The sequence below is a fragment of the Egretta garzetta genome, unplaced genomic scaffold, assembly GCF_000687185.1.
Source record: "Egretta garzetta isolate BGI_Z169 unplaced genomic scaffold, ASM68718v1 scaffold584, whole genome shotgun sequence".
NCBI classification, from domain to species: domain Eukaryota; kingdom Metazoa; phylum Chordata; class Aves; order Pelecaniformes; family Ardeidae; genus Egretta; species Egretta garzetta.
Genome location: NW_009259529.1, coordinates 403,379 through 418,206, shown reverse-complemented (window position 1 = coordinate 418,206; position 14,828 = coordinate 403,379). Strand labels below are relative to the sequence as shown.

Here is a 14,828-nt window from a genome sequence, read left to right as displayed (position 1 = left end):
GAGGCCTCGAAGCCGCTGTCGGTCCCGCCGCTGCTGTTTCTAGAGAGGGTCCTGCCTTAGGCTAAATGTAAGTCTCGAACGGGGCCTCTTCAGTAAACGTGGTGCGATCTGAGCCTTGGGTCGTCCGTGGCGGCGGATGCGTGACTCCGAGGTGGGTCCGAGGTGAGGCATTGTCAGAGCAAGTTTCTGCCTTTTAGGAACCCTTAAAAATGCCAACCCGAAGGAAATAAAGGGTTGCGGTGCCAGTGATTTTACTGGGGTTAGAATTGAATGCAGGCTAGACCCGCCACGTCTTTTTTTTTTTTTTTTTTAGCCTGTGGGCTGTATTACATTTATATTTGGTTCAGAAACCATGCAAAATTAAGTAAGCGTAGGCATTTTCCCCTTTCCTGCTTGATACGTGGTGATGCTAATGCCTGATCACTGAGCATCAAGGGGTGTTGCTTGGTCAAGGAAGCGTGTTTTGCCTGTAGGTATGGTCAAAGCCGGTCTTGCAAAAGGAAGAATAAAAACAGATGCTTGTTTGTCGTTAATGTGTGATTAATAAGCAATGGGATGGGCAATAATAAAGGCAAATGTCCAGTGCAGTCACAGGGAACTTCCCTTTTTAGGCTTGGCTTTAACCTATTACATGTGTATTGCAAGGAGTGGAATGATTATTTTTTTTTCCCCTCCCTCATTTGGCCTCTGGTTTTAGTGTAGAGACTTATTTTACGAGGCTGAAGAATACAAAACTCTGCTGCACTGTGGTTATAAAGAAATGACAAAGAAGATAAAGTTGTTGGTAGCAGGTTGAAGTCTCTGTGCGCTAGTGCTTCATTTTCTCTTCTCCATCAATGCGTGCAGCTTTTTCAAGTGTTCTCTGAAGTCAGTGGGATTATTTCCATTGACCTTGACAGGCTCTGGTTGTTTCAGGTCACGGCTTCCGAGCGGCCGGGGGCCAGTACAAGTTCTCGTACATATGTATTTTCTGTAAGCAGGTTTTTGGCTTGGGGTTTAGTGGTCCTTCTTTACTAGGCTTTAAATTTAAGTTCTGAGAAACAAATAATAGAAAATGGTTCAAGGTGTTAGAACTGTAGTTTGGTTTGTCCATGACTATTCATTTCCTTTCACAGGAGGCAATGACAGCAGTTAAGTCAACGCACACATGACAAATAGTCTTTGCAAATAGTATGATTTCCACTTCGAAACGAGTAGCGCCTCTGCATTTTCATGTTCAGTTACTTATTTCATCTTGTACTAGCACTAGCTAGGTTACTTTAAAGTCTTGCATTTGGAAATAGCAGTCAACCTGTTGATTTAAATCAAGTTCAATCTCATTGGAAGGACATTTCATAGTCTTGCTCTTGTATTTTATTTTATTTTTTAATTTAGGTTTAAAGTGTGTGGTGTTAAGTATTCAGCAGGGAGATTCTCAGTGTTTGACCAAACAGTAGGTAAATACATGCACTTCTGCATGTTTACATTGCTGAAATCCATCATGGAAAATAATTATTTTAATATTACACAAATTCGCTATTTAGTCTGTTTGTGTATGGTCATTATCTACTTTCTAACTGTTTCAGAGTGGTGATGGAACTGAGCTGACAGCCAAGCCAAAGAGAAGCTTCTACGCTGCAAGAGATTTGTACAAGTACCGACACCAGTATCCGGTAAGAATATTTTATGGTTTAAGATTGCCTTTTTAGTAGAAGAAAGCACACAACCCAAACACTCCTAAACCTTTTTTGTGCCTAATAAATATGGGAAATGAGAAGAATCAAAAAGCTGATGCAGAGGCCCAACGTGTGTCAGTGGGAGAGGAGTGAAACTAGTGCAACATCTTTTTATCCCAGGCGTACACGCAATCGTATGAGATGTGTAAGCCTGGGAACAGCAGAAGGAGCCCAGAAAAGGGTTTGTGCCTTGAACATCAAAGAGGGTAGGTGGTAGAGTTTGGACTTACTATTATTTGTGTCTTGCAAGTTTCTTGAGACCAAAGCCAAGGTGCTGCTATGCTTGCTGCTCAAACCTCTGCCTCAGTAGAAGGTACCAGCCAGAAGGAACTTGCAGATCCTTAAACTGAATCTTTAAGTGCATGAGTAATTCTAGGTGATTTCCAGTTTTTATAAAACTGTGAATTTTTTTTTGTCTTCAAATTACGCAGAGACCACAGTATCACTTTCTGGATACTCTTGATAGGTTTTTGTAGGCTGATAATGTCGTATTTCCTTTCTTTCAGCAGAACTTTAAAGATCTTCGATATCAAAATGACTTGTGCAATCTCCGCTTTTACAAAAATAAAATCCCTTTTAAACCTGATGGTGAGTAATCTGTGGCAATAATAGTGATAACAAAAGAATGCTCACTAATAATAGTAACCAAGTGAAACTGTAGTGATAATTGCGGTGCTGAAAAATTACAGGTGTATAGTTATATATTGTACGACTTGAACCTCCCACGTTGGAAGTAACACGTTGGCAACATGGGAGCAGGTTATGCTTAAACCAGAGTTAGCTTTTGGTCTGGGGAGGTGGTGCTTTTCTCACGCGTGTTCAGCATGATGTAGTATAGGGCGTTATTTGTACAACTACTTTACAGTAGTGGCACTGCCTTTTATTGAACAAAGATGAGGTGGCTCAACTATGCTGCACGAACTCTTGCTGCTTGAATAGGAGTGGCAGGGATATGGGTGTTATCCCTAGCGCCGGGTAAGGGAAAAAGAACGTGTTGGAACTACTTCACGTGTGATCATTACAATAACAATAATAAAATCACTTCCTGGAGTCCCTAGTGGTTCTGGTAATGGAGCAGGAACCTCGTATGCAAAGTTCTACACACAAACACAGGACGAGGTGAAAGATGACAAACTCCGGAGAGTTTTCAAGCAAAGTGTGAGAGACAAGAGGGTAGCAGACAGATGGGGAAGCAGAAGGAGGCAATAAAAGTCTTGGTTGGAATGGTAGATAGGAGTCTTGGCACATGAGAGCTTAGCCATTGGCAAAAAAAAAAAATTTCAGGCCAAAAATAAACTTTTGGGATTTTTAAAAGAATGATGAGGAGGTTACTTTGAAGGTGTTTGCAGAAAGATCCTCTCAGCATGAGACCAGCTTGGGAGGAAATACCAAAGTGCACACTGGAGAAGCGAGAGGTGGAGGCTGCCATTGAGGCAGGATCCTGTCGGAGGCAGGATCAGTCTCATAGTAACAAATTGGTTCTGATAAGATAGGAAGGGACAGGTCACAAAGGGCTTTGGAAGTGAAGGTGTATGGGTTTTGTCTGATGTTACAGAAAAGGGCTTCACAATGGGAGAATGCAAAGCAAAAAAAAAAAAAAAGTCACAATGTGAAAAAGACTTAGTCTAGAAACATGATCTTACCAGCAGCATGCAGAGTAGATGTAAGTGTGACAAGAGGGCACTTTTCAAAGTCAGGAAAGAGGATGTTGAGATGGAAAATGTCAAAGTTCTGATAGGAAGCTGGATGGGAAGGATTGTTATATAGAAGGATGTAAAAATGTACACATAGGAAGGTCGAAGATGAGAGCTGTTTGTAGACAAGATAGTGATAATATCCTCAGCAAGTGAGAAAACAAGTCAGGTTTTGTGAAAGAAAGATAAGACCTTTGTTTTAATCATCTTGAGTTTTATTTTGATATCCACAGCCAGATGCTGAAGACTGTGTTTTTAGCTTGACTGGAAGAAGAGTTAGATCTGTGAATTACCAGTATGGAGGTAGCAAATTCAGGAGACATTATGCAGAGAACAGATACCGAAAGAAAGAGAAGGGCACTGAGGTCCATGTGAACCTGAGTACCACGTGAACCTGAAAGTGAAAGCCAGAAGTTTTTGGGGGTAGGAGGGGATCCTTTAAAGTGCAAAATGAAGGAGCAATTCAAGAGGATTAGCCACAAGAAGAGAGAGTCATGAAAGGTAGATGAGGGTTTCCCTCCTAGAATTTGTAAATAATAAAATTTCTCATAGTATTTTAGGAGAAAACCACAGTTGGTAGTGTCAAAGGTAGTTAATAGGCCACGGAGGCTGAAGTGTTGATGGCTGTGAGCTCTGGTTACATAGGAGTTTTTACTGAGAATGGAAGAGTTCCCGCCACCTTGACCTAAGTCTGTGGATCTGTGAGAGGGTTCAGAGCGAGTCCAAGCTACCATGTTAGGGACTGAACTACTAGGGAATGTTACTAAAAAAAGACATTTCTAGTGCAATACTAGATCCATAGTTCAATTCCATGACCTACAGAGTTAGCTTATGGTTCTGACTGGAGAGCTGGCCTATATGTCCCTCAATCCTGGAATTGAGCCACGAGTTTTCCAGTACTTGAAATGTAGGTTGGATACAGTGCGGTGATGGCAGGAGGTCCTCTCTGCAAGGCTCTTTTCCAGCCTTGCCTGCACTGGAAACCCCAGCCCCTTTGGCTGCTTTCTCCATTTCTTGAAGAAAAGTACCAAATGAGTTCTCCACTGTCGTTGAGACCCAAGTGGAAATTTTCAGTGCGGGGAGAGAGAGAAGTCTCAGATGTATAACAGGAGACTAATGGGGCTTTGGGATTTTTAGGCCACTCCCGTGCTATTTGACTTTAGGAGAGGCCATGCGGCAGTGGTAAACCTGTTGTTGGTTTCAGAGTAGAAACAGGTTAACACTGAGCGTTCATTCATGGAGAGAGACTGTCCAGGTTTTGGAAGAAGGAACATCCTTTTATGTACTTTGTGTATTTGTGCAGTGCCTGGAAAAGTGCCCTGGCCCATGACTGAATTTCATGAGCATGGTCTCAGTGCAAAGAATGAGTAATTTCCTTTTACACGTGCTTTGTCCCCTTTTTCTACCGCTGTGTCTTTCCAAGAGGAACTGACTGAACTCCACAACTGTTTTGAGGCTGCTGAAATTCTCATTTGTTGAGCATGATCTGAGAACCCAAGGTCAAACTCATGCAGTGGCAGGAACACTCTTGGCCACAGTTGGTTGAGAAAGATTTCCCAATCATAATGTTATTTGCCGCTGGAGAGATCCTAGAATGGGAGATTTCTTAAAGAGTGGGGGCTTTGTCCTACCAAGATGAGAGAGATACATTTATATATATATATATATATATATGTATGCATGCATGCATGCCTGCAGAGTTTTGTCATGTTAAAACAATGACAGGTGATTCATGATGCAATATTTTATGTAAGTGGTTTGTTAATTACCAGTCAGTGTGATAAAGGGATCTAGGACATGAGAACATTTGGGGAATTCTATTAATACAGAGGTTATTGTCACATAGCCTCTGCTGGTAAGAAACTCAGTATTACTAAGTCAGTTGGTTTTGTTTATATTGAAATTTGATAAATCTCTTATTTTTAATTAAGTTTTAGGAACTAAATTAATTTTAAATTAAAATGAATTTATTTATGGCTGTATTAGACCTTATTTCACGTAGTATGTGAAAGAGAATTAAAGTATGTATTCTATCGTTATGTGAAAATTGTATGTACTTTATGTAGCTGAATGCTGTTTTTAATGGCTACCTAACAGTTTTCAAATTATTTTTATGCAGGGGTTTATATTGAAGAAGTCCTAAATAAATGGAAAGGAGACTATGAAAAACTGGAACATAACCACACTTACATACAGTGGTTGGTCACTTATTATCTATTTCTGTTTCAGAGCATTAATTCGATTAAGTGTTCATACACCATGAGCCGTAATGCGCTTTTTCTTTTAACAGGCTTTTCCCACTGAGGGAACAAGGTCTGAACTTCTATGCTAAAGAATTAACTACATATGAAATTGAGGTAATACAAATTGAGCTCAATACAAACCATCACATTAATTTTGATGCATAACTGCTTTTTGTTATGTAGAGTTGTTTTATACAATGCAGAAGTATTTGCTTTAGTGCCACTTAGAATTTTGGATGTATTCTTTGTTTATTAGGAATTCAAGAAAACAAAAGAAGCAATTAGAAGATTCCTTTTGGCTTACAAAATGATGTTGGAGTTTTTTGGAATAAAACTAATTGATAAAACTGGAAACGTAGCACGAGCTGCTAACTGGCAAGAAAGATTTCAACATTTGAATGAGTAAGTAACGACATGCACTCCGTGCTCTAGAATTGCCATAGCATGTCTTTAGCCTTTTGTTTTCTAGAGAAAGGGAAGATATATTTTTCCAAAGATTGCCAGGAAAAAGAGAAAAAGAAATAGTCCATGTCTGGTTTGTGTCTGTATGTGTACGTTCCTCCTTTCCCTTTTGTGGATTGTGCTTCTCACACATTACCAGTCTGAATTCCCTGAAAATACAACTTCAGATGGTGCTGAAGAAGATCACAGTTCCAAATTAATGTTTGTCATGCTACTGAACACATTTTCACCTGATGCCAAAGCGCTGCTTCTCACTTGGGAAGAACAAGTGGCTTGTCTTTGCATTCACATTTCTTTTTGAGACAAATCAACCTCTCTGCACCTGTATGGAAGCTAAATAACAAGATTTCCCTCCCTCCTCAAAGCATGAGATGCTATGTATTTAATACTTTTTAATTGTGGTGCTTAACTGGAGAAGTTTAGACACGCATTAAGTCAAACATCAGCCCAACTTTCAGCAGATTACATCTGTCGCTTTTCATCGGCATTATGTGGAGCATAAGTTTGCACCGAATTTTGTCCCATGTGGATTAATTGTATCAAAATTTTCACTTCCCTACTACCTCTGACCTTAGAGCTGAAGATTGTTTTCTTGCAGTATTTTGTTCTCCCATCCACATGGAAGCTTGTAGGTAGAATTGCTGATGGATAACTTTGGGTGAATAATGGGAATAATTTGTTATGAGTTTTACTTAAATACTATATGAGCCAATATGGGTGTGGGCTCAGGCTCAGGTCACAGATAAAACAGGGTTTCAGGAAGCCCAAATGTTACTCCCTGAACATTTTTTATACTGCAATTCCTATATTCGCTCCAGTGAGTAGCTACACAGTTTTAAATCAGGAATTGGGACTCTTTTTACTTCATTTTAGTAATTTAAAATTTAGGCATTTTAAGTCTTACTGTTCAGCTAGGTGTACTTTATGAGGGAGAGAGCTCTTCACAAGCACTTCCAGAAGGCAGTTCATTCCATTTATCTTAGACACTTCTTGCGGCAGTGGGACTTGCTCTCCAGAGGTGCCTGTTTTTCTCCCAGCACTGACTTTACCAGCGGTGTGGGTAGCTAGTCTGGACTGGAGACCCAGCTTTTAAGTAGTTTAAGTGAAGCGCAATGAGTCCTGTTCTGTAGCTGTATTACTGCAATACACTACAAACCCCATACTTTATAAAGCAACTGGTTTTCTCCTTGGAAAGACTACATAACAGCAGAGGGAATCAAAATCAGTACACACTTCGATTTTATGTTCTTTTCAGCCTGTTGCATCAGTGCATTTTACAGACACTAATTTTCACTCACAACATCCTAGCAAAGGAGGTGCTAGCAAGCTTCAGCAGCTGTGAGAAATTAAAGTACAGGAAGCCTGAAGTACACACCTGGAGTGATAAAAAGGAGGGAGGAATTGCAGTTCCAGTTCTGTATCTGTAAGGTGGGTTCTTTCTGATTCAATGGAATTTTTTCACCCTTTTTTTTCCAAAGGTCTCAACACAACTACTTGAGAATCACTCGAATTCTGAAAAGTCTTGGCGAGCTTGGATATGAGAGTTTCAAATCTCCCCTGGTAAAATTTATTCTCCATGAAGCTCTTGTGGAAGATACCATTCCCAACATTAAGCAAAGTGCTCTAGAATATTTTGTGTATACTATTAGAGACCGAAGAGAAAGGAGGAAACTCCTGAGATTTGCCCAGCAACATTATACCCCCTCAGAGCATTTTATCTGGGGACCCCCAAGAAAACAGAAGTCGGAGGGAAGCAAAACTAATAAAAAGCCAGCATCTCCACTTTCTGTTCACAATAGTTATATTTCTAAGCATAAGAAACCAAAAGAGCCTAAGAATACCTTGGCAAGTGGAAGCTCAGCTGGTAAAACAACTGAAGAAAGAAAGGTTGAACTCACAAAAAACGGGGAAGAAAATGACCGGGATGAACAAGAAATGAACGGTGAGGCTGTTAGGCAGAGCAACAGTGAAAAGAACAGTGATACTGATACCGGTCAGCTTTCAAAATCAGAAGAAATTCATGACACTTCAGACGGAAAGGAGGACGCTTCTCATTCCAAAAAAGATGATGAAAATCTGAACAATGACTGTGGAAATCACCCAGGCACTACAGAGAAAGATTTATGTGACACTGAGAATTCTTCAAATAACACATCAGCAGATCTGCCAGACAACCTTGATAAGGATATGCTTTCAGGGGGGGCCACCACAAAGAACAAGGATGAGCTCAAATCATGAGTCTGAGGCTAAAAGTCATTATGTTTCATATTGAATGAAGCAAATTATTCATTGCTCCTTCATTTTGGGTGAAATTTCCGTCTAATGTAGTATAAAATGTTCATGAGGCTATGCTTGTTGCGAATGCATCAGATTAGGTTTCTGTTAGGTTAATGAATTTTCTTTTTTTCAATCTCAGTTTATCAGCAGTCAACCAGGTGTGGCTCTTTAAAACAATTGTGTATATTCAAAGCTAAGAAATTCGTTATCTTTTCCAGACAGATTGCATAGAAAAGCTTATCTATTTTTTTGCCATTAAATTCATCCAGTATTTAAAAAAAAAACAACAACGCATAACTTATTAGAAAGCCTTGGAATATCAGAATTTTTAAGTTTCTTTTACTGTGCTTTAAGTGTTGATTTCCTTTTATGAAATGACTAGAAATTATTTCAAGAACACAGTTTTTTCCCTAGCATTTATTTTTTTAGTAAGTGTGTTCATGTTTAATGGCAGTATTTGCACAGCATCTTTTACCTTAGATTAAAATCCTTGTGGGACACAGTAAGAGATATAAAAATGTCCTATGCAGCTGGGTATCGTTGTACACTGAATAAAAGTTTAACTTGCAATGAAACTGTATCCACAGCTTTTGGGTACAAGGGAAGTTGCCCTTTAGATTTCTTCTAGTCCCTGTTAAGTTCTCTCTTCTCTTTACTCATTTGTTACTACTACTAATTTGGGGGGAGGGATCCCTTTGATCACTCAGATTTGGTCGCAGTGTGAAAGCTCTCTGATGATCAGCTCTAACAAAACAACTCCCCCAGCTGGGATCAGCACCTGGAAAACCTCTGGACAGCTGACAAGCAGTGTCTTCGCCACAGAGCACTGCTTGATCATCAAAGCCATCAGAGAAAATGTCACCAGGCCTGTCCAGCTGGATCTTACCTAAACTCGGATGTTTCTTGGCCAGTTTTGGGTAAGGTCTGCACAATGCCAAATCCCCTGTTGCTGGTCTGGGAGAGGAAGGCAGTCCTGATGCTCCCTTCCAGCTGTATGTTTCTTCTCTTTGCTCTCTATCAGGGGTCTTTCACAGTTTAATATTATTTTGCTTGTTGGCTGAAACCTGAGGCAGGCCAGTTTGCTGGCCCGGCGGCAGCCCAGCAGGCAGGAATTTCCCAGTTAAGATCTTCCCCAAATTTCTTCATGGAAGGACTGTGTGCTTTCCCTGAGCAGCCTCTTCTGACTTCGTGCCGTTCAGTCAAAGAAGGTAGTACCCAGCAAGTTAATTCTGTGGAATATGAATTAAAGATAACGCAGGTAAAACTCACACCTTTTACGGTTCTAAAATAGTCTAAAACTTCTGTATGTATTTTCTATTTAAAAGTGTATATATTATCTGCTGCCTTTAATATATTTTTGATGAAATGTTGTGAGGTGAGTGGCTGACTGCAGTTGGAGTGTCAGAGTGCTACAGGACTTTATTCAAGTCTTAGAACTCAAAATGGCAGTCTTTGGGGGTTTCAGAACATAGACAAAATGTCATGTATTTTCCTGTTTCGCTAATTCCCATCGTGGCAGTGCCTCATCCATTGCCTTCCCCAGGTAGCACTGTTTCTTGGGATCAGATGGAGTGGCAGTTAGAGATCTTGGTACCCACGGACGAAGATTAGGCTCTTTCCATCCTAAAGAGGCAGGGAAGAAGGAAGACAGATCCCTCCTTCTCCTGTGCTGACTTGTAAGGAAAGGAATGTGAGCACGTGGATTTTTAAGCGTAACTCAGGTTACTCAAGCAGGCATTAAGTCTCTCAGAGCAGAAATGCCCCAGAGAATTCTTCCCATAGCCACCGCCTCTTTAAAGCTGGAAAGGTGCTGAGAAACCTTTCACGATTCCCTGGGCTTGACCTAGGATCCCCTTATTCATGTTTTCTTCTGACCTTCAGGGCAGAAAGGGTCAGGAAATGCAGAGATAAAATCGGTCTGTGTAGTTGAGGACTCTGACCCCACTCATAACGTGCAGGGAGGATGACTTTGTGTTCTGCCTACGACTTTTTAAATCTTGAGTGCCTAACCGTGCCAGCTTAACAGCGTTGGTTTTACATAGTTATTTCTTGAATGGCCTAGGGAAAATTTATACCCTATGTTTGAGGACCATAACTATAAGGTAGGTAGTTATAGAGAGCCTTCAATTTATGGACTTCAATATTAAGGTTAAACACTGGAAAAAAAAAAAAAGCATAGTGTTCAAGTGAAATAAGGAATGCTGGGAGTGTTATTACAATTATAGTGTAATTTGATTGAACATCAATGACCTCAGGAGATTTTTCGTCTACTGAACAAAAAAAAAACCAACAAAAAAAGGGAAATCTTGCTCTAATTTTAAACCAGAAAGCTCTCTGGATGGGCATCCAAAAGATTTCTCTGCAGTATGGTGTTCTGTTACTGCGACACAGCTTTCACCTATACATGATTGCTGGTTCTCCACTCGTAATTAAGTACTTAATGAACTTCTAATCTGGCAGGGCTGTCTGCATTAAGGGCCCAGTGTATCTGAAAATACAGTCAAGAACTTTGGGACTCGTATCCTTATTAACTCTGCAATTAGTATTTTTTTTTTAAAAAATCCACAACTCAGTATGCTTCTATCAGTTTTCGTAGAAGTGTGAAGAGTAGTGGCATAATGATTGCCTGCAAAGAACTATGGGGATTAGGTAAGTGAGGTTTTTTGTGTCAGGTGGGCTCCTGCACTCTTTGTCTTCTACCTTTATCGACAGGATTACTCCCATGGGATACTTCGGCTTTAACTAACAAATTCTGCTCTATGTAAAATGTGATGGTTTATCATTCTTTTCATGGAGGAGTTGTTTCTTCTTATTTTGCGAGTGATTAAAAGAAGGATTCGTTGCAGGGCAATGGCGTAGCGTCCCATTGAGATTTGTGAGGATCAAGTGGGTGCACTGTACGCATTTCGTTACAGAATCATGGCCTTAGCAACCAGAAGCACCCTGTGCTTGAACTTTCTAAGAATTGGCTCTCAGGTTTACAGTACAATATATGTTGAAATGATTGTATTCTCCTAAATGCCAGTACTTAGTTACTTAACCATTACTTCAGAAACTGAGGTTGTGCAAAGAAAGTCAGGACGTCTGCTCACTGTTAGGCTTGGTTTTGGCTTGCTATATGCTTAAGCGCTCAGGGATTTCTGTGTGCTTACGACAATAATGTGTTTTGGCCCAGCGTTTTACTAGAATCTGAGCTATTCATTTATTACCCCTGCTACACAGGGGTTCCTTCCTAATAAGTACATCTGAATAGCCTCTGGTACTGTTAAGTGGGAGGAGTGTGTATATGCACACATCTGTAAGTTTGATTTTAGGTATCTTATGGTAAGGACATATGAATGCGCAACTTGACAAAACATTGCCGAGTAAACGCGTGCAAGTGGAGGCGATTGTACAAATTGTGCAAAAATGCAGCACTTCTCAGATTCATTACAGCTCTGTGCCCTACTGTCCAGGGCGTAACTGTGCCTCGGTACATGGTGCAGTGTTGGCGTAGGGACTGAAAGCTTGGGTACATGAGGTGTGCACCACAGACCATTTGGATCAGAAGAGCAGTTACATGTGTGCACACATCTAGGAGCAGAACCGAGCTCTTGCTGGCCATATTGCTCATATTTAAAGGCGTGATCCTGAAGGATGCTAAAAATATCTGCAATAAGCCTTTGAGAGCCGTTCCCTGCCTTGGCCAGCTCCTCAGTTTCCTGCTCGTAAGATTGTAGCAGTCTGATGTATTAGGTATTTGTATCATCATAGTTAATATTTTATGTAACCTCGTGTATGCCTTCTTGAATTATTCCGGGGCAATTCTAATAATCTGCACTTGCATATACCTGTACTATAACCAGAAAGTTTATGGGCCTCAGAAGCTCTGTATAATCTTGATGGATGATCCAATAAGGTAAGTCAAGGGAGAATTACTAGATTTAAATGGAAAACAGCTCTTGGTTGTTTGTAAATAAAATTTATGTAATATCTGTTAAATTGAATTTTTTTTGCACCTTTATTTTCCTGGCAGTTCTGATGGTACTGATCACAAATTATAGTAAGATATATATGCATAAGTGAAAATGTAACTCTCATTACGCCATACTTTTACAGTTAACATATCATAGTGAATATCCTTGACAACAGCTGTATTTATGAGTAAGATGTAAGTATGTGAAGTAAGTTTTGCCACGAATAAAAGTGTGACCGTATCATGCTAATGATGATGTACATTGTCCTAAGAACTACCAGTGTGGATCAGAACCAAAGGCGTTTCCCACCTTGTATCCTGCCTCCAGCAGTGGCCACCAACAGATGGTGTCAAAGAAAGAACAGATAAGGTGACCCCATTTTTTCTCCAGGAATTTCTCCATTTTTGAGCTCATGGATTCTTTCAGTCTCCACCATCCCTTGTGGCTGTGAGTTCCATGTTTTAATTGTTTTGTGTGCAAAAAGTAACCGATTGTTTGTCTCAGATCTGTTCATTCAGAAGTTGCGAGTGCGTTTGAACATGGTTACTAAAAGTGCTGTAAGGTGAACAGTAGTCCTCTTCAAGCCAGTTTTTAAAAGCCGTGGGAGATTCTAATGATAAAATACCTGCTTAGGCAGAAAATGTCCTATGTTTCTGTCCTTAGGCAGAGGATGTCTGCTTCACAGAAAACTTGTCCAATGTTGATGACAATATTCTCTTACTTGTGCCTTCTGAATAAATTTTACACATAAATCCTTTTGTATGAAGTATTAAAAGTCAGATTCCAACTTTTTTTTTTTTTTTTCCCTATCGGTGTAAAAGCACGATCAGTCAAAGGCAAAACTTATTCCTAGCCCACATGTGAATGAGGTACCTCTGGATTTGTAGACACCAGCATCAATGGGTGTAATGTTGTGGTCATGTAGAAGATGGAATTGCTATCTGTCTGGGGTTTGCTGAGAACCATACTCCTCATTCCACATTTTGGTTACTTATTTTGATACGTGTCCCCAGTTCCAATTGCAATTGGAGTAACTGCTGAAAAGGTGTTTTTGATGGCCTTCAGAGTCTGAAAATGAAGGATGGGTCAAAAAGGCCTAAGCATGGGCAACCCGCCCTCCATTCACATCACGGTCAACACCACAGGTTCGCTACTAACAGGTATTTACATGGAGTTCTCCAAGGGGAGTGTAAATTGTGTCTCTGTAGTGTCTCTGTGCTCTGTATTGCCTATGAACTATTTCTTTTCCTGAAAGCTCTGTTCCTTTAACGGCCCATGTTTTAAGTATACTTAAGACCATTGGGGAAAGCAAGAGTTTATTTTAAAGAATAATACATGCCATACCTAATGGACTCCTAAAAAATAGTTCAAAAGCTATAGAGATCAATTAGAGACCTCCTGTGGCTTTACGCTTATAATCACCTTTATATTTATTTTCAAAAGCATTAAGCTGTTTGCTATGAAATAACAAATGTGAGAATTGGCAAATTGTTCTGAAAGAAGTCTCTTACTTCTTAGAAACTTGGCACTTTTTAATTCTACCACGCTTACAAGTCTCGTGGCGTATTCATCAACTGAAGTTTATTGTGAAATATGCTGTTTACTGTATTTACTACTGTGGCTAATTACGTGAAAACTATTGTTTTGCAGTAAAAAAAGGCAATGGCACTTATATTTTTGGGATCTGCTGAAGCATGTTTGCTAATCATTAGTTGCTCTTTTTTCTGTGTTTTAACCTATTCCATGGTTGTTTGCCCTTTACACAATTTGAGTTCAGCGGCAGATGATTAGGTATAGTTTTGCACTGATAAAATTCGGAAATAGGGTAGACGTCATTCTTAAAATGTATTCTGAGAAAAAAGTGCAGTCAAAAGAAAAAAAAAACCAAACCCTAAGTTTTTACTTGCAAAATGAAACAGCTACATGTCCGTTTTTATGAATGGTCCTGCTCTCTTCTTTATATTCCTTTGCAATGTTTAATTACAGAATGCTGTGCATGTTTGGTAGTACCAATACCATATGTATGTGGTAGGAGTGGTAACCAGTTTCTGGATTTGTAATGCACTATAAAGATATATTTTATAATTCTGTAACTGTATGGCAGTGTTATGCCAAAAAAAAAAAATTGTATAAACATAAAAAGCAATAGTTTATGTTGCTTACTGCTATATTTTAAATCGTTTGTAAAATGAAATACTTGGATTTCCTTTCAGGTAAATATATTTTTAATAACAGCAGCCAAAAACTCTGAACTAATAAAGCTTCTTCATTTAGCAGCATTGTTTTAGCAACATGTACAAATATTGTGTAGCTCTAATAGTGTGTAATTGCTGTTCAGCGCTTGTTTGTATAGTCTTCTGTAAATGTATTAACTCTTAAAAGTAGGGCATTAAAGGCTCTGGTCCTCCTGTTTTGTTGTCAGTGGCAAAACCACCATGGATAGCAGAGGAACAAGGGAAGGCCCAGAGTGAGCTTTACTAA

General features: G+C 39.7%; 1 protein-coding gene across 1 annotated transcript in view; it reads left to right on the top strand.

Annotated features, from left to right (window-relative positions):
* The window catches only part of OGFRL1 (opioid growth factor receptor like 1), a 49,330-nt gene extending 36,436 nt beyond the window's left edge, over positions 1-12,894 (top strand). The window contains exons 3-8 of the mRNA XM_035893090.1: positions 1,566-1,652; positions 2,222-2,303; positions 5,529-5,607; positions 5,700-5,766; positions 5,909-6,054; positions 7,593-12,894. Coding sequence (XP_035748983.1) covers positions 1,566-1,652; positions 2,222-2,303; positions 5,529-5,607; positions 5,700-5,766; positions 5,909-6,054; positions 7,593-8,352 — 1,221 coding nt within the window. The 3' untranslated portion in view covers positions 8,353-12,894. The remainder of the gene's footprint in view (positions 1-1,565; positions 1,653-2,221; positions 2,304-5,528; positions 5,608-5,699; positions 5,767-5,908; positions 6,055-7,592) is intronic.
* Positions 12,895-14,828: the final 1,934 nt, after the last annotated feature.